The sequence below is a fragment of the Nyctereutes procyonoides genome, unplaced genomic scaffold (assembly GCF_905146905.1).
Source record: "Nyctereutes procyonoides isolate TBG_1078 unplaced genomic scaffold, NYPRO_anot_genome, whole genome shotgun sequence".
Taxonomy (NCBI): Eukaryota; Metazoa; Chordata; class Mammalia; order Carnivora; family Canidae; genus Nyctereutes; species Nyctereutes procyonoides.
The window spans coordinates 14,166,424-14,187,137 of NW_026575046.1; the positions used below are offsets into that span (position 1 = coordinate 14,166,424).

At 42.2% G+C, this 20,714-nt stretch overlaps 1 protein-coding gene across 1 annotated transcript in view; it reads right to left on the minus strand.

The window, feature by feature from the left end:
- Nucleotides 1-20,714, minus strand: part of ADAMTS12 (ADAM metallopeptidase with thrombospondin type 1 motif 12) — a 304,749-nt gene that overhangs the window by 107,804 nt on the left and 176,231 nt on the right. Inside the window, exons 6-7 of the mRNA XM_055325268.1 lie at nucleotides 8,458-8,582; nucleotides 4,606-4,755 (exon numbers count right to left, since the gene is read on the minus strand). Coding sequence (XP_055181243.1) covers nucleotides 4,606-4,755; nucleotides 8,458-8,582 — 275 coding nt within the window. The remainder of the gene's footprint in view (nucleotides 1-4,605; nucleotides 4,756-8,457; nucleotides 8,583-20,714) is intronic.

Here is a 20,714-nt window from a genome sequence, read left to right on the forward strand (position 1 = left end):
CAACAACAACAAAAACAAAAAACAAACAAAAAAAAAAACAAGAAATAACTGTTGGTGAGAATGTAGGGAAAAAGGAACCTTCATGCACTGTTGGTGGGAATGTAAATCAGTATAGCCACTGTGGAAAACAGTACAGAGTGCTTCAAAAACTTAAAAATAGACATATCATATGATCCAGCAATTGCACTACTGGGTATTTACCCAAAGGAAATGAAAACACTAATTCCAAAAGATATACCGCCATCATGTTCACTGTAGCATCATTTACAAAATAGCCAAGATATGGAGGCAACCTAAGTGTCCATCAATAGATGAATGGATGAAGAAGATGTGGTGTATCTATTTACAACAGATTCAGTCACAAAAAGGATGAAATCTTGCCATTTCCAACAACATGGGTAAACCTACAGGGCATTATGCTAAGTGAAGTAAGTCAGACTGAGAAAGACAAATACAATATAATTTCACTCATGTGGAATCTAAAAAAGCAAATGAATAAACAGATAAAAAGCAGATTCAGGGGTGCCTGGGGTGGCTCAAATGGTTAACTGTCTGCCTCTGGCTCAGGTCATGATCTCAGGGTTCTGGGGTCAAGCCCTGAATTGGGCTCCTGGCTCAGGAGGGAGTCTGTTTCTCCCTCTACTCCTCCCCTTGCTCATGCTTTGTCTCTGTCTGTCTGTCTGTCTGTCTGTCTCTCAAATGAATACATAAAATCTTATGGGAAAAAAAAGAATTGAACATGTAAACACAGAGAACAAACTGGTGGTTGCCGAGAGGAGGAGGGTAAGAGTGTATGGGCAAAATGGGTGAAGGGGGAGTGGGAGATACAGGCTTCCAGTTATGGACCAGGTCATGGGGATAAAGGCACAACACAGGGAAGAGTCAATGATACTGTGATAAGGTTGTGTAGCGACAGATACACTATGCTGTGGTGAGCCTAGTATAACACACGGAGAAGCTGAATCACTATATTGTATACCTGAAACTAACGTAACATTGTGTGTCAACTATATTCAAACTTTTTTTAAAAATTAATAAAAAACGACAGTGTTTTATTTAGATCATCTGTACATGGCCCGATGCCTTTTTAAAATTTACTTTTATTTTTTTTTTAAGATTTTATTTATTTATTCATGAGAGACACAGAGAGAGAGGCAGAGACACAGGCAGAGGAAGAAGCAGGCTCCCTGAGGGGAGCCTGATGCAGGACTCAATCCAGGACCCTGGGATCATGACCTGAGCCAAAGGCAGACACTCAACCGCTGAGCCACCCAGGTGCCCCCCGCCCCATGCCTTTTTTTTTTAATTAAACTTTTTATTTTGAAATAATTGTAGGTTCACTTGCAGTTTTAAGAAATAAACGAATAGGTTCCTGGTCTGCTTTGCTCACCTTCTCCCCAGTGGTAACACATCGCAAAACTATAATCCAATAACACAATTAGGGTTTTGATGCTGATATGGTCAAGACACAGAATACTGTCGTCACCACAAGGATCTCTCATGTCATACTTACAGTCACACTTTCTTCCTTCCCTCCCCTATTCTGTCCTGAAGCCCTGGCGGCCACTAATTAATATGTTCTCCATTTCTAGAATTTTGACACTTCAAATATGCTATATAAATGGAATCACACAGTATGTAACCTTTTAGGATTGCTTTTTTTTTTCACAGAGCATAACTGTTTGAAGATTCATCAGGTGGCTGTGTGTATCAATGTTCCCTTTCTTTTTATTGCTGACTAGTAAATATTCCATAATATGTATCAATCCCAGTTTATGTAACCCTGTTACATTCACCCTGTTGGGTTGACAACAACCCTGAATTGTTTCTAGTTTTTGGCTATTAAGATTAAGCTTCTGTAAACATTCATGTAAAGGTTTTTGTGTGAACATAAGTCTTCATTTTTCCAGGATAAATGCTCAGGAGTACAACCTCTGGATCACATGGCAGTTGCAGGTTTACTGTTTAAAAAACTGACAACCTATTCTCTATAGTGAACCATTTTACTTTCTCACCAGCAAGCTATGAGTGATCCAGTTTCTCTGCAATCTTGTCAGCATTTGGTGACACCACTATGCAGTCATTCTGATTGGTGTGTAGTGATATCTCATTGTGGTCTTAATTTGCATTTCCCTGATAGCTAATGGTGTTGAATATATTTTCAAGTGCTTATTTGCCATTTATATACCCTTTTTAGTGAAATCCTTCCTCATGTCTTTTGCCCATGTTCTAGTTACTGTTTGTTTTATTACTATTGAGTTTTGATAGCTGCTTATGTATTTTGATGCTAGTCCTATTGAATAGATGGTGTTAGTTTCCTAGAACTGCCATAAAAATTACCATAAGCTCAGTGGCTTAAAATAACAGGAACTTATTCTCTCACAGTCCTGGAGGAGAGAAATCTGAAATCAAGGTGTCAGCAGTACTACGAACACTTTAAAGGCTCCAGGGGAGAATTTGTGCTTGTTTCTTCTAGCTCTTGCTAAATACGGGCTTTCTTGACTTGTGGGAGCAAGACTAACTTCTGCCTCCGTCTGTACATGGCCTCTTTCTATTTGATCTCTGTGTCCAAATCTCCCTTTCCAGTCATTGAGTTTATGGCCCAACCTGAATCTAGTGTGATTTCATCTCAATTATTAACTGACAACATCTGCAGAGACCCTAGTTCCAAAACAAGTAACATCCTGAAGTTCCAAGTAGCCTTGAAGGGAAGGGAGACACTGTTCAAGCCACTACACAGGGTTTGCGAATATTTTATCTTAGGCTATGTGGCTTGTCTTTTCAACCTCTTAAAAGAGTCAGAAGTTTTTAAATTTTGATGAGCCCAATATTTAAGTGTTTCCATTTATGGACTGCACGTTTGATGTCAAGTTTAGAAACTCTTTGGCTGGCCCTAGATATTGAAAATTTTCTATTTATGTCCTAAAGGTTTTTTAGTTCAAAATTTTACATTAAGTTTATGTTCTACTTTAAGATAATTTTTGCATATGATACAAGACTTAAGTAGAGGTTCTTTTTATATATTTAAAATTTTTGCCTAGGGATGTCCAATTGCTTCAGGACCCTTTCCTGACCCTTTCCTCTATTGAATTGCTTCCATATTTTTGTCAAGAAATCAGTTGGATATATTTGTTTTGCACTATTTTTGCATTCTCTGGTTGATTCCATTGATCTTCGTGTCTTTCCCTCCACCCAAACCACACAATCTTGATTACTGAAGGTCGTATTTTGAAATATCATAGACTGATTCTTTCCATTATTCTTTTTCAAATTGTCTGGAAAACTTACTCTAGTTCCTTTGACTTTCTATATACATTTTAGAATAGTTTGTCTATATTTCAAAAAGAATCTTGCTGGAATTTTGGTAGAAATATCATTAAGCCTATATATTTATTGCAGGAGAATTCCATTTTTACCATTGTTGAGTCTTCCAATTCATGAACATAGTATGTTTCTCCATTTATTTAAATCTCTGATTCTTTTCTCAGTGTTGTGTAATTTAGAGCCTACAGTATGTCCTGTACACTTTTGTTAGATTTAAAAGTATATAATAATTATATGTAAATATTTCATCATACTTTGGAGTCATCATGAAAGGTACTACATTTTTCAATTCAGTGTTCACCTGCTCGTTGCCAGTTTATAAAAATGTGATTGATTTTGTATGATTATATTGTACCTTGTGAGCTTATTTGTTCTAGTTTGGAATATCCAGTCTCCATGGCTCTTCCCAATCCCTCTTCTTTTCAGGCTGCACACTCAAAGAATGCCACAGGGTTCTGCTTCCTTCCTTCAAAGGAGGAGACCCAGGCGGGTGGCTATATAACAGGGAAGGGGTATAGCTGAGTCATTCACATGGCTCCCCAATTAGCATGATCTTCTCTTATTTGTGGTTAGTGTATATATCAACAAATTAAGTTACAAATAAGCTAACATCTTTTCTCTTTACTTGGAAAATCCAGAAACCTCATCATCTCTTCACTGCAACCTGCTTTTAGTGAATTTATCCAATCAAATTCATACATTTTTGAGACAAATTGCACCTCCTGTTAACTGACCTTTGCTTGATGGTCTTTTCCCATTTATTGTAGTTTTAAATTTCTGCTTTATTCGATATGTTCCTGTAATCCATTTAAGTAAAGTGGGACTAACAATAGTATCTATTTCACAAGATTGTTGAGAGGATTCAATGACACAAGACAAAGTGTATGACATAAAGGTGCAAAAATGTTAATGTTTGTGACTTTTTGGTGACATTAATATTATTACTATTCCATAATAACTAAACAGGAATTGTTACTTCTGAATTAATCAAGTGAGTTAAAGCTTATGTCTTTGTTCTCAACTCATTCTAATCCAGAGAATTGTAGTAGCCTCTTTGATTCTGTCTTATAGATAGGTACATGCGGTCAGGGAACAAAAGACCTGAAATTTTTGATGTATGTGATTATCCTCACTTTACAGATGAGGTAGCAGAGGTTTAGGAAGGTGAGTCAAGACACAATGCACCTGACTCCTGATTCCCCACGTAGGGTGCTTTCCCCTGTCTCTACTGACATAGTATGTGAACATGGCAAGGAGATCTCAGTTTCCTTGACCCTTTACCTGTGTCCGAGCTCATGGGCAATTGTGAAAGCCAGAGGGAGTCCAGAGTCTTCATTGATGTTACAACTCCGGTGAGGCTGGCACATTCCTGACAGGTGAGACAGACCTAGAGTCTCACAGGGGCGATTGACACCAGCACAGATGTCTTTTCTGAAAGCAGAGAACAGAGATGCATAGGCTTCCAAAGAAACATCTGAAAAAATCCTGGAAAAAATCTTGGTATTAATTCACATTCAATGTGGGCTGGGGAGCATAATTAATATTGTTTTTAAAAGTCCACATGAATATAGGTTGCAATTCTGAATTTTTAATTTTGATTTCACCTCTTAATTACCGAATCTTACAAACACCTAAACAATAAAGGAAGATATGACAAATGTTTTATTTTGAGTTGAGCTGCTTTTTGCCTTTAATCTCAGGAGGCCAAATTACATTGTTTTGCCCAAAAGAGAAGGATTTAATTGAAAATTTGAGATTATTTGAACTTTTAAGTAAAGAAAGGACAACCAGTCGTGGCTGAAAGGTTTCAAATATGAAACCCCTTTTTTGGTCTTTCTGAGGTCTGTGCTCAAAATTCATCTGAGAACTTTTGCTTATTCACAAAAAAGGCAATTGGTCTCATTAATCCACCCAGAGCTCAAATCAGTGGTCTTTCCAGTCCCTTTACCCAAACAAGATGGCATAAGGGAGGGAATGCATATACAAATAATGACTCCTAGCATCTTAAAAAATTTGATTATAGTCTTTAAATGTAAAAATGTGCTCCCATATCTTTGTAGGAATTATTTCAGTCCTATGGTTTTCTTCAATACAAGAAGAACTCTTTGCCAAGAATAGCTGCACAAATGCCAATAAGGTTCTGAGCTTCAGTTAGTTATAGACCTTCAACTCATTGGGCTTGTGTGGGTATCATTCCTGGCAATGAATGGTCTGTTTTTTGTTTCCACTGGGCCATGGAAAAGACCCAGGCTCTGAAAAATCCTGTGAGTCCTCAGTTCTGCAGGAGACAATTACTGGGACAATAGGATAGGAAAGAGAGGCAGCTCCCATCTCAGGACATGCCAACTGATTTGATCTCCATTCTAATAGCAATAGTTGTTGGGTGGTTTTGTATTGGAGAGCTAGAGCGAATCATACAGCCCAATCATTCTAAATAATTGCTTGGTCTGTCAGAGGACCAGCCAAACACTTTTCCACCCCTATTACAAATGTACTTGTCACTAGCTCCTTTTTTTAAAAAAGTACAGTCCTGTATAGAGCTGCTGAGAAGAGATTAGTGTCTACTGCTTACTCACTGGATTTCTCATTCTGATAGGAAAGGAGTCAGGTCCATTAAATCATTGTCTACTGAGTGCCTATTAAGTATCTAGCACTACAGTGGAAAAAAGGTGGTAATAAGAGAAATGTAGGAATATGAGTCTTCCAGGCCAAGAGCTTCTGCTCCCCAAAGCATATTGGCTCTACCTCTAGCATGCACTGGGAGTAGTGAAAGAGAAAACATGCCGTGGCATGCAGGTACAAGTCCCACTTCATGAGGCATGTTCAAGACAAATCCACCTTTCCCTCAATGCAATTCTGCAGAGAACCCTTTTGACATGGATCTCAACCCAGTCCTCCAGGGACAAGTCATACACTTCCCTCCCTGGTCTTGCCTGTTTTTTTCAGACCAGAGGTTCTCAACAGGGGTTTATTTTGCTCCCCACCCATTCCTAGAGGATATCTGGCCATCTCTGGAGACAGCTTTTGGTTATCACACTTGAAGAAGGGTGCTGTTGGCATCTCGTGGATAGATTAAATATATGTCCATGCATGGGATAGCCCTTCAAAGGAAAGAATTAAGCAACCCAAAATGTCAGTTATACCAAGGGTGAGAAATTCTGTTTTAGAATTTGAAATACTTGCCACTGTTTAAGAGTTGGTGAGTTTCATCATACACTGAAACCAGACTTTTGTTCCAAGGGAGAAAAGTTATAATAAGAGAATAATTATAATAATAAAAGAACAGATCTTTCATATCCTTATGGGTGTTAGTTGAGAGTATAACTATTAGGGCCCAACTGCCTGGATTTAAGTCCCAGGTGTACCTGAACAGCAATGAGATTTGGGGCAAGTGACATAACCAAGCCTCAGTTTTTCCATCTGCAAAACAGGAATGATTGATAGCAGTTAGCTAGCAGGGTTGTTGTGGAGATTAATGACTATTCTAATAAATGTAGCACAGTGCTACATAAAACACTCCACAAATGCCAGCTATCATGAACTCACCCCTTTCTTCATGTGAGAATAACATAAGAAACGATTTCTGTTTTCAGAAAAGAGATGGAGCTGATGCAGCTTCCAATGGAGGTCCCAGATCTGGGGTTCTTCCCTACAGATATATCCTGCCTGGACTGAAGTCTCTCTGTGGCTTATTGCCCAGGATCTCAGTGTTTCCTGCCTGCTTGCTGGCTCCTCAGAACCCCTGTGCTTACATTCTACACTCACAGCAACCTACCTCCCAGTGGAGCTACTAATGACACAGGTCCTAATACGAACCTAATGTTATAGGTTTGTGTCACAGACTTCCTTTGGAGATTGTCTGCATTCAATCAAAGTTTTGATACTCTCATTCCAAAGAGTGATTCTGTTGTCTGGAATGAAGGCTGATTATCATCCTTTGCAGGCATCCCATGCACTGGGATACCAAAGGGACAGATGACAGGCTAAAATGTTCAGGGGCAGCCTGTTCTCCCCGGGGAAGACAAACACACAGAGCCTTCCAGTGCATGAGGCTCTCGGTGGCTGAAAGGCCAGGTCAAGCAGCCTTTTCTATTACATATCCCTGGATTTCTTGATGTCTCCAAATCTGCACAGGAGTGCCCCATGAGAACTTACCTCCCCTATGAATGAAAGACCTTCATTTGTCTAAATTAAACTACTGTCTGATACATAGCAGGTATTCAATTAATACTGATTCATTTATTGAATCAATGAGAAAACATAGCCTCCAAGAGCCTGAGTTGATCAGAAAAGTTTATTAGCCTTTCATAGCTATGAGGCCTAGAAAGTTGATGGTTTTTATTAGTGCCATAGGGTCTATTTGTAGTCAGAACAAAATATTATCTTCATGAGGGTGAAGGGAGACAAGTGTAACCAAACACCTTTGCCTATTCAGTGGTCAGGGTTGGGGGGTGGGCTGCTGCCTATATTCTGTTCTCAATATCAGTCAGGGATGGGTTACAAGGAGGACTGACTTCTGTAGAGATAGTTTCATGTTTCTAAACTGGAGAAAAAAATTTTAAAAACAAATCAAAGGATCAGAAACCCCATGCTTAAGAGTTACCAGAGTCTTTAATGAGGATCTGCAAACAATCTTCCTGATTGTTTACAGAGCTGCATGAAAAAGCCAATTTTAAAGATGAAATCATCATTGGGATAGGAAAAAGGCCTGCATTTTGCCAGCAGATGCAGTTTAGTAACATGGAGAGTTTTGCTCCACATGTGTAGTAACTGCCCCCTCACTGGTATGGGCTTCAGGAGTTGTCTGAATCATAGAAGCTGCCTTTTTAAATGACCAAGAGCAGGCAGCCTGGGTGGCTCAGTGGTTTAGTGCCATCTTCAGCCCAGGGCCTGATCCTGGAGACCTGGGATCGAGTCCCATGTCGGGCTCCCTGCATGGAGCCTGCTTCTCCCTCCGCCTGTGTCTCTGCCTGTCTCTTTGTTTCTCATGAGTAAATAAACAAAATCTTAAAAAAAAAATGATGGAGAGCAGCAAAGAGTAGGAGACTTGCATCAGTTCGAATACCTGATAACTCTTTGACCGGCCCGCCCCCGTGCCTTGCAGCCCCTGGCTTCCATGTAGTCCCGGGGTACCTGGTGAGGAGGACAGCCACATCATGATGGGCAGGGTTGAGGTCACTCTTCGGATTGATGCTCTTCTGCCACTTACAGAAGCTGGACAGTGTCTTCTCTGCATGGTGAACTATTTTCAATCCTTGCTAGAGAAAGAAGAGGAAGAGACGGGCACGGGTGAGTTTCCTGTGCTCAGAGCTCATCACATAAGTCCCTGGAAGCAGCCCAGCAGGATGAGCTCTGGGTGGGCACCTCAGACATCCATTTGGCTGAAGTTTGGCAAAGGCCAACTTACTCCCTGCTCTCAACACCATTACTCTCATGACATTTATTAAAAGAACCTGAAGGGCAGAAGTGCAGGACATCAATTTTCACTGGAGCAAATAGTCCTTGAAGAAAAATGAAAAATACACTGGCCAAGACTAAGAGCTGTTTGAAGTTCCATCTCTAGCAGCTTTCTGCTTCCTAAGCTAGTAAAGAGGCATTTTTATTTCTAATGCAAAAAAAAAAAAAAAAAAGAAAGAAAGAAAGAAAGAAAGAAAGAAAGAAAAAAAAAGATTTTCAACAAGGTTCTTCCTTACATGAGAACTCCTACAAGGCTGGGGTTGCACTCAATGTTTCCTTGCCCTTTGGTTTCCATTTTGGTCTCACATTTGTGGGTGAAGGGCAGAGGATGACATAATCTCTCCAGGCTTCTAACCCGTTAGGATCACTGGCTATCTGACAACAATTAGGATGCTGAAGGGGGTGCCCCCAGCCTGCAACTTCCAGGGCTTCTGAGTCACCCACTTGGTGACTACTGGGGATGGGAGGAGAGGACTTGTTCCAAATTAACTGGATGAACACTTGTCAAAAGGAGGAGGAGGGGGCTCCCATTCTAGGAGGGCCTCCAGCTTTATTTGAATTTCTAAAGGAGACATCCCTTTCACTTGGCCTATTTCTTTGAGTCTCTCTGTGGAGCTGTCCCTCACACAGGGTGGGTTCTACCTGGAGAATGACCACCTTCACTGGCCTATGCTAATCTAAGTCTACCACTCCGGCCTCAGTCCAAGGAGTTCAGGACAATCTCTATGTGAAACTATGAACTTGCTTCTGTACCATTCTGTGTTCTACTAAAGCCCACAGTCAAAGCAAATAAGACCTGAGAGGCTTCAGTTGCTTGTTAAAGGCATTTCCAGGTCTGCCCCCACCCAGGCCAATTAGCCACCATAGACAACTGCCTTTTTTTTTTTTAAGATTTTATTTATTCATGAGAGACACACACATACAGGGAGAGAGAGAGAGAGAGAGAGAGAGAGAGAGAGAGAGGCAGAGACACAGGCAGAGGGAGAAGCAGGCTCCACGCAGGGAGCCCGACGTGGGACTCGATCCCAGGAGTCCAGGATCACACCCTGGACCAAAGGCAGGCGCTAAACCGCTGAGCCACCCAGGGATCCCAGACAACCTGCCTTTTACAAAAACACAGAAAGGTGGCTCATCATCACTCATGAAAATTCACCGAACTGCTTAGCATTATGATTTTAAACAGAAGAAACAGACTTCACTATTTACTAATCCTCACTGTTCCAATATCCAGCAGAATGCTGCCTGGTGGAGGAGAAGGAGTTGTGGTGGACTAGCTGGGCACAGGGGTCAGCCTCCTAGTCATCTTGTCAAGCCAGGGTAGAGTAGCAACCCTACCAGAGGCAACGCCCCCGCCCACCACAGAGAAGCAGTAAGGTGGCATAAAGCAGGGATGGAAGGAAAGAGAAAGGAAGGGAAAGGAAGGAAAGAGAAGGAAATAAAAAGGGAGGAAGGAATTATTTCTTGATCATTTACTATATGCCCAACACTTTGGCATATATTCTTTCATTTGATCTAACTGCATCTTCTTGGCATTATTTCTAAAGCAAGCATGGTTATTTATGTTCATTTTAGAATAAGAAGGAATTAAACCTCAGAGAATTGAAAAACTAGCTGCAGGTGATTCAGGTCAGATATCAAGTCAAAGGCTCTAAGAACAAGTGCTCCTCAGTGAAGTGTGCTCCCGGCGGGTGGCCAGCCTCATTAGTAGCCCCCTGGGTTACAGCTCCTTCACACTGGATGGCAGATTATTCAACAGAGCATCAACTACAATTGGATTGCTTTGAGGTCTGTTTTCAACCCTACATTTCTTTGTTTATTTAGTTGTGGGCTTTTGTTGTTTTGTATGTGTGACAAGGAGGTGTCTGAGAGAATACTCATTAATTAAAAAATAATACCAACTGGAATTATTCTAAAGAAAAAGAAATCCTTAGGCATATGCCTAACGGAACAGGTGCAGGATCTGTATTGGGAAAACTGCAAAATGCTGATGAAAGACAAGAGCCTCAATCTAAACTTCACATCTTGCGCAAGTACTGACTCAGGATGGATCACAGACCTAAATGTAAAAATATACCATTTTTAATATTTTATTTATTTATGAGAGAGAGAGAGAGAGAGAGAATGTGCACGAGCAGGGGAGGGGCAGAGGGACAGGGAGAAGCAGCTTTCGGCTGGGCAGGGAGCCCTACTTGGGGCTCAGTCCCAGGATCCTGAGATCATGACTTGAGCCAAAGGCAGATGCTTAATCAACTGAATCACCCAGGTGCCCCCAAAACTATAAAACTTTTAGAATAAAAGAATAAAAAATCATAGGAGAAAATATTGGGCAAGGAGATCACAGTAAGGACACCGATTCATACAAGAGGAGACTGCAAAACTGGACCTCCTTCAAAATTAAAGACTTTTCCTCTGAGAGAAACCTTCCAAGACAATGAAAAGATGAGCTCTAGCGTGGAGGGAAATCTTTGTAAGGCAAAGTACTCAGACCCAGAATACACAAAGATCTCTCAAAACTCAACAATAAAAAGACAACAATGAGAAAACAAGCAAACATGAAGTTTCATCTCAGTGAGGAGGATGTACAGATGACCAACAAGCACAGGAAAAGATGTTCAACGTCCTTAGCCATCAGGGAATGGCAAGTTAAGGCTGCAATGAGATACTCCTGCAATGAGATACTCGGCCTAGCAGAACGAATGCAATTAAAGGCAGCAGCAGCACCCACGGATGTGGTAAAGTTGGTCACCATTAACACTGTTGCTGAGAATGCAAAATGGTACAGCCACTATGGGAAGCAAGCAGTATGATAGTTTCTTTAAAATATGAAACATGCAACGGCCATATGACCCAGCAATTGCATCTCTTGACATTTATCCCAGAGAAATGAAGACCTGTGTTTGCACAAAGGCCTATAGTAAAATGTTTATAGAACTTTGCTCATAACAGCAAAACCCTGGAACAACCCAAACATCCCTCAGTGAGTGAATGGTTAAACAAGCCGGTAAATACTGTGGAATGCTACTCAGCACTACAATGGAACAAAGGCTTGGAGACACACAATTTGGATATATCTTGAAGGAATTAAACTGGATGAAAAAAATCCAATCTCAAGAGGTTACATACTCCATGATTCCATCTGTAGAACATTCCTGAAATGACACAATTATAGACATAGAGGACAGATTGGTGCTTTCCAGGAGTTAGGTTGGTAGAAGGGAGTTACAGACTTTGTGATGAAACCGTTCTGTATTGTGGCAATAGTCACATAAATCTACATGGGTTAAAACTGCAGAGAAAAAAAATGTACACACACACCAGTGCTGGTAAAACTGATGAAATCCGAATAAGGTAAGGATTTGTACAAATACTAACTTTTTGGTTATGATATTGTTTTACAGTTATGCTAGGTATGATCATGAGGAGACAATGGGTGAAGGACATAAGGGAGTTCCCTGCACTGTTTCTTCCAACTGCATGTGATTCTGTAACTATTTCAAAACAAAAATATTTTTAAAATATCTTAAAAATAATAACTGGTCCAAATTAAGGCTTGAGGGTTGCAAGAGAAAATCTTACAGTGCACTTTTAAGTCCTCTGTGGGTTCAGATTCTATAGAATTCAGATTCTATGTGGGTTCCTTGATTCTTAATTTTACCTGAAATTCCATAGTTTTGAATCAAAGGGAACCCGCAGTCTTTCAGGCGGGTTGTAGTGGGTAGGAAAAGCCCCTCCACACACACTCACATACCCGTACACTCAACACGCTCACACACCCACACGAAGGGTCAGTTAAGTTCCTTGTCTAAGTAGCCATACATATAACCACTTACTAGAGTGAAGGGGACCACAAGGCCAAAGCAGAGGGGCCCCATTTTGGAATGTTCTCCTTTGGCTCACAAAGTCCCTGGTAGAGGCCCACAGGTCAGGATGGGATGCCAGCAGATCCAAGAAGCTCAATTTTTGTTTCAGCATTGGCTGGACTCACTATTTTGTAAGACTTACATACCAATCCATGAATATTTGTTTAAAGAAGAGTGAATGTTAGCAAACTTCCACGCTTCCCAGTACCTGAGCCAAACTCCGTGTCAGCAAGGACACATCTTCATCATTGTGGGGAGAGCAGAGTCATTTTCCAGATGTTGCAGCATGAACTCTGCCTCCAATTTTCCCATTATTTCTAAGAGCCCATTTCCCTGAAGGGTCCTAGGTATTATGAATCCAATCTTCTCACTTCCAGTGAGGAAATCCAGGCCATAGAGGGGCACTACCTTAGCCAAGTCACACAGCACGTGTGGGCAAGGCTAGGCTTTGATTCCAGGTTCGCAGCTACTAGTCTGAGACAGGTAGTTTCCAAACTGTCGAAGACTTCTCTAGACTTAGGGCTTGAATAGCTGGAAAGATTTAACCATTAGCCAAAGGATGCTTATTGCTTATTTCTTACTCCCCCAGGTCACACTCCCACCCCTGGGGAGGAGACAAACACAGGAAGAGACCCTCCACTTCTGAGACACCCAGCTAGCTCTCATCCTCCTCCTGCTCTCTGACTGCTTCTCAGGCTCCTCTACAGGCTATTCTTCTGTCTTTTTTTTTTTTTTTTTTTTTTTTTTTGGCTCCTCACTTAGCTCACTCTCAAACCAAGTCAGGCTGCGGGTACATCATCTATATGCTGCTGACTCTCAAATCTGTATCTCATTTCAAAGTTCTCCTAGAGTGCAAACTCATGCACCCAAATCCCTTGATGGGCACCTTCTAAATGGCCCCACAGGAGCCCCCAACTCAGCATCCCCAAAGTCCTCCCCCTACAATATTAACCTGCCATTCTTCCTGCTTCCTCTTAGATGAACCACCATCAGCTAAGCGGTCTAATCTAGAAACACCAGTGTCCTCCTGTTGGTCTCTCTGCCTCCACATCCTGCATCCCCAGCTGTCCTCATGTGCTGCTAAATCTACTTCCCCCTCCATCTCTACTCCCAACCACCCTCGCTGAAATTCTCATCATTTTATGCCTCAGTTCATGCTTGCATCACCTCTTAACTGTTCTCCTTTCTTCCTTGTTCTTAAATCCTCTGTGCTCTTCCCAGGCTGATCCAGGCAAAACCGAAGCCTGCCCATATCACCACCCACAGCTTAAGACCCTCTAAAGTCTGACCTCCAGGAAGGTCTCCCTTCATCTGCAATCTTGCAGTTTATGCTCTGGCAACATTCAAATGGCTGATATTACCCCCCACAGGCCATATACAATACTCTTTTTACTTTGCTTTTTTTTTTTTAAGATTTTCTTTATTTTAGAGAGAGAGTTTGTGGGGAGAGGGGCAGAAGGAGAAGGAGAGACAAATGGAGAGAATCTCAAGCAGACTCTCTGCTGTGCACAGAGCCTGATGCAGAGCTTGATCCCACGACCCTGAGATTGTGACCTGAGCAGAAACCAAGAGTCAGACGCTTAACCGACTGAGCCACCCAGGAGCCCCTTTACCTTGCTTTCTTCAAGCTGCTCCTTTCTCCCCTCTATTACCCCTTTAACCTATTCAACATCCGTTCATTCTTTCAGACTCACTCTAAGCATCTCCAGAAAGACCTTCCCTGACCTCATCTGGATTAGGATTAGGTTCCTGCCAGTTTATCTCGAGCACACCTGGCTCACAGCACTTGCTGCCCTAGGTTAAAATGATCAAATTGCATGCTTTTTCAGAATGAGGACTGAGGTTTTTTCCCCTACTTCTCTCTGGCACTGCAAGGAGCCTGGCACACAGCAGGTAGACACACCAAACTGACACAGCACAGCACCCCTCATGGAATGGGGCAAAGGTGAAGAATACATCTACTGAGCCGGACAAAAGTGCACATGGGTTGGAGGTTTTGTGGTGAGTCAGTAAGGAGGCAGGATCTCCTGCGGATTAGAGAATTGGGAGGCAAGGGGTCAGAAGTGTAAGAAGAAAGCAAAGCCCATCTGTAATAATAATTCTGGTGCCTGTGGTAGGAACTGCTGGGAGGCAGCTCCACACGGATCTCTCGGGTTTCTTCACATCTGAGCAAAGGCACTGACAGCTTTTGTATCTTTCCAAGGATGTTGTGTAGAAATAGACTTGGAGGACAGAGACAGTGTTCCCCTCCAGGAAAGAGGATGGATTTATTTGCTGTCCAGAATGAAAAGGATAATGGCTCCCTCTGGGGCACAAGCCGACAGGTTTGCACACAACCCCCTTTGAAGGGCTGATGTTTCCTTAGCTTGGGACTCCTCAGCTGTGATAAAACCCACTATGTGCAAGTATCCATCTGGGCTGGCCTCTCACCCCGGTGAAGGGACAAGAGGGGCAGCTGCAGACATGAAGCTCAGGCCACCTGTTGTGCTGTAAGAAAGTCCTGACCCCTGCCCCGGAAGGCACAGGCCTTCTCCCAGCATCACATCCAGGGAAGGATGGCAAGACAACTGATGAGCTCACTCACAGGGAGAATAAAACCTAAGACCCTTCATAGTTCTTGACCAGAATGAGGACAAGAAGGGAGAACAGGTGACCCAGCAGTCATGAGGATTATGTCAAAGCTAAAGCATCTATACACATGGGCCAGGTCCACGAGGTTATCGAGATTTGCTCATAGTGGGACTACTGGCAGAAGGAGGGAAGGAGAGGAAAAGGAGCTGAGAAGTAGATGTCAACAAAGGGGATTATTCTTCCCACATTCCAACACTCCTTCAAGAGCAATTTTGGGATAAGCTGGGGATTAGTCACTGAAGAGGAAAAAAAATGTTAGGGCCTGAAGCCTCCCCTCCAAATCTTGCTTGTTTTTTCCCTATTGCTTTCTCCATGCTTTTTGCTTTTAGTTTTGTTTTGTTTACAAAGCAAGTGCACAATTAACTAAATTGCTTATCATCTGTGGCTGAGTACCTTGCCCCTGTGTAGAACTTCCATCTACAATATGTGACATTTAACACAAGGTCAGAGATAGGGTCGTCAGGATACCTTACCACTTTTCTACTAAATGTCATGACTCTGCTAGGAGGTTTGAAGTGAGCATAATTTTTCTGTATTCCTTCAGCCTTTTCATCTACAAGTCTCATAAAAGGTTAGTTCAGGAAACATTTACTCGTTTAGCTTCTTAAATGCACTTGATCACAGAAGCCTGGAGAAGCATAATCAATTATGCCTCAATACCATGTGCCCTGAGCATGTCCAAGCTGCAAAAGGACTTTGGAGAGGTTCTGCTGGTTCACCAAATATGGGGAGACTTGGACTATACCTTTCCATAAAGCATCCTCATAATTCTTTGAGCTTGTCAAAACAATCCCCATTCCTCCACCCTCCACCCCTGTCCATACTGATTCCCCCCCCATTTCCTCTGTAAACAAAAACAGATTCCCCTCTTTGTTCTTTTGCTGTTTTTTTCCTCACCTCATTTTCTCAAGTGAGTCCAATTCACTCCTCACTCCCCCTTTCCTACTCATTTGAGTATGTGACACCAAAGGACAGAGAGAAAACCTCAAGGAACTCAGCAACAGCTCCCAGAAACCGCCCCAAATGGGAGACAAGAAATGATTTTGCAAAATGCGGCTTTTGCTATAAATTGTTCTTTCTGGGTAAGCTCCCTTCATAATGAGAAAAGAATCTTGTATTGATTTCCTTGGGAAGTCCTAGTAGCAGCTTGTGATTCAGTGCATAATCTGATTATTCTCTTACAGTCAAGGTGATGTTCCTAAGAGAAAAGAGATTGTACAGAGAAGAGAAAATAATAAAGTTTCACCTGAAAACAAAGGAATAACTCATCTACCGGAGGAAAAGATTCTTGATTTAAAAAATTATGAGTATACAAATTATTTGCCAATATCTTTGTCATTTATCCTGAAAGAGCTACAATTATATGGGTTATTACAGAGACCTACTCCAAAATCCTTCTGGGGATGGGGAAACCACTAGCCTGAATTCCCAAAGCTAATAGGCTTTTAACTCCAGAATTTCACAAAAGGAAACCCAACATTAAATCATGTGGGAAATTCATTCTCTGTGAAGACAGTTACCATCTTCCCACCTGTCAGCCCTCCTGCCGCTCCTCCAAGCCAGTAGGACACCCTCAGGCTCTGCCCCCAAATGGCACAGTGACTGGGACCCATCTGGCTTCGTCCTAACTCACTCCCATTCCTGCTTCTTTTCTACCTTGTTCTTAAAAGAGGTCTCCAACTTAGGTTCCCAATCTTGTCCTTTTGGTGTTCTATTTTCCTTCAACAATTCTGCACAATTCTCTGAAATGAGCATCATGGCAGCGAGTTTACAGGGTTGCAGTGTGACCTAAGTGATGATGATGATAAGGATCCCGCACACCAGTACCATTTACCCAGTGGCTTCTACAAGCCAGACACTATGCCAACTAATGCAGGAATTCACCTATCTGATTCTCACACCAACTCTAAGAAGTAGATATGATTATCCCCATTTTATAAAATAAAGCTATAGAAGGACAGACACATCAAATAACCTATCAAAGTTCCTATAGCTCAAAAGGGGAAGGACTAACAATAAATCTGGTACTCTTTCTGATGTCAACTGCTCACAAGAGTTGGAGGGAGGAGAGGAATTCTTTCCCTAACGGCTAGTCCCAAAGGGGAACAAGGAGGCCATCTAATGAATTGGTCTAAAGTGGAAAGCGCTGAGGCCAAGTCTCTGTCCAAGTTCTTAAGGGGGAATGAAAAGTTCAAAAGACAGGATTAGAATCGAACTTCATACATTATCATCATCTCTGAAAAAAAAAAAGACAGGATTAGGGTCATAAAAGGAAAATGAGAGCTTGACTCAGCACTGGGGGGAGGCAGGATAGGAATGAGAGCACACTGCCTCCTATCAGAAGCTACTATGAGTCTTAGTATGCCCGACATGTCTTTCCAGGGCATGGGTTTGGGTACCTCAGTTTCCGCTGGTCGGAAACGTGACAACCTAGTCTTTGAGGAGGCCTCCAGGATGCTTCAGATTGATATCATGTCAGATCATCCTGGTTATTCTCAAAATGTGATGAAAATCCATAGTAGTTTTTACATAGCAGTGACTCACCAACAAAAACTGTACTTTATGTATTAACCACAATTAGTGTCTTTAACCCACCAAGGAAATGAAGTCCAAAATGATGTTAGCTGTCAGATGTGATTTGAATAAGAAAGACGAGAGTTGTAGGAAGTCACTATCGATGAGGCCGACTTCAGGGACTCTGCCTCAGCATTCCACATTCCTTGTATCACTTTCCACAGAGCCCTAGAACCATCTCTCTAATGCCTTTTTCTCCATTTCATCCCTCAGTTTGGAACCATCCAGAGGCTCCACAGAATAAGATCCACATCCTTTTATATGGGTTCTATCGTTTTACAAGGCTTTTCATGACAGTGGCCACTGTTGACCCTAATCTTTGCCCCCTGACTACTGACTTCATGGGCTCACTCTTTCCCTTATCTATTATGTACCTGTAGGGCTGGGAGGTGAGCAACACCAGAGCCAGCCACTTCCTTTAAGTATTACATACTCATGAAGGGAAGTGAGTAAACAAATAGATGTAAAATTACAACTATGATATGTGCTATGAAGTAAAAATGTGAAGCCTTGTGAAAGTATATAACAGAATCTTGCTGGGCATGAAGGTCATGGAAGGCTTCCCCAGTGAACTGGCCCTTGAGCTAGTATCTGAAGAATTAAGGGGTTAGCTAAGTGAAGACAAGAAGGAAGACAGTCCAGGCAACAATAGGACCAGTGACAGGAGATACAATGAGTAGAGGACTACTGCTCTCTCCCAAAAGTAAGGGGGGCATGGTAAGCGATGAGAGAGGCAATCAGGAAAGCACTGGATGGCTTTAAGCCAGAGGTGAGGGTGGAGGAGGCACCAGGGTGCCAGGTACGTGGGTATGATTGGATTAGCATTTTGAGATTATCTTGGCTGCAATGAGAAAACGAGATTGAAAGGAATGTAAGTAGACCGAAGTAAATACAACTGTAGCCCAGGGAAGAGATGACTCTATCTTGAATTTAAGTGACAGAAATTCAGATGGTCATGGGGCGTCTGGGTGGCTCATTCAGTTAAGCATCTGCCTTCAGCTCAGGTCATGATCTCAGGGTTCCGGTATTGAGCTCCATGTCAGGCTCCTGCTCAGCGGGGAGTCTACTTCTCCCTCTCCCTCTGTCCCTCCTCTTGCTCCTGCTGGCTTGTGTTCTCTCTCTCTCTCTCAAATAAATGAAATCTTTAAAGAAAAAAATAAATGCAGATGGTCATACAAAATTGGCAACACTTAATGATGGACTGGATATGAGGGGTGGGTGAAGGAGGTGTCATGGATATCTTTAGATCTCTGGTTTCCATACCTGGAAGGGTGATGATGTCAGCACAGAGATGGGCAACAAGACCAGGTGTGCATGGAGATGGGCAGATTGTGACCGGCTATTCTCTCTCCTGCCTCCTGCACAGTCCACTGTCTCCTTTGTTCATAGCAAAGTTACTCAGCCTCCCATTTGGGGGTTCATTGTCAGTGATGTGTTCGCAGTGATGCACCCTTGTGTGTAAGATGCTAGTTTACGTGCATAAGCTACTGACCATGCAGGTCCCTCTACCTGGAATGTCCTTCCTCACTGGTTAATTCCTTGTCATCCTCTAAAACCCAGCTTAGCCTTCCCTAGGATGGGTGCTCTTTTATTCTTTTTTATACTCACGACAATCTCAGTTTGAAATTTTCTATTTTGTGCTTTTTATGCATTAGACTCTAAGCTCCCCAAAATCAGGAAATGAGACTCATATTCATATTTGTTTCCTCAGAGGCCAACACAGTGTTTGACATATACTACATTTCTCCTCTGATTTACAGATGGAGAAAAACAGGGTATGGAGTGATGATGTCACTTCTTCAGAGTTACCTACTGGATAAATGCAAAGTGAGACTAGAACTCAGGTCTCCCTGTTCAATACCTCACACTGTACTTTCTGCCTTTGGCTGTCACCATGATGTCAGTTAGGGCTGGAATCATTGTTGCTTGTTGTGGTTGGGACTGCTCACATTAGTCAAAGATATGAGACATGATCTGGGCTTCAAGAAAATGAGAATTGCGAATTTGTAACTCTTCAATGAAACAGCAATTCTATTGTCAAATTATAGACCTTGTACTACATGGAGATTCCATAAAAGCCTGGATGAAGAAGACATTTGGCAAGTAAAAGAAAGAAAGCCATGGGGATTTTTTTTTCTAGCAAATCATTTGTGTCTCTGCTCTTACAAAATGAGGACAGGAACATGAAAACAATGTTATTATGTTGGAGTCAGAGATGTAGCTGCCGATCACATTCTTTCAAAGGATTCTGTTGAGGTTGCTTTTAGGCAACCAACTTGAACCATGGAAACATGTGTAAGGTAGAAGGGCCCAAAGCCACCCCTTGGCTGAAAACAGGCCCATTAGGTGACCCACCTCAAAATATCCATAAGCCCTAGCTGACCAATACGTAACTTTCACCCAGAGTTAGCAAAAACGCAAAATTCCATATGTTCTCACACCTCCTCACCTTCCTCCTTAACTATAGCCCCCCATCACTGTCTCACAGCAGACGGTCACTCCCTTGCTGTCCTGCCAGCTTCTTCCTTGCAGTAGATTCAATAAATTCCTAGCTCTTGTTCTGTCTCAGGTGAATTCTTGCACTGCCCCACTGCCAGGCTCCACCCAGTGGTCACCCCACATTTGGTGCTCCTCCCCTGCTCCACAGATCAGGAGACCTCCACAGTCTCCAAGTGGCATTGTTTTGTTGAGGATGGAGGGATGTGGAGTTATAAGGGGCCTGATCCGTGGAAGCTACATTTTGAGGTCTGACTAATGTTACCCATAGGGATTGCAGAGGGGAAAAGCTTTTTCTTTTTTGTTTTTTTGTTTTTTTTGTTTTTTTGTCTGAAAACCCTAAACTTCTCCACATTCTGCAGCTAAGCATGA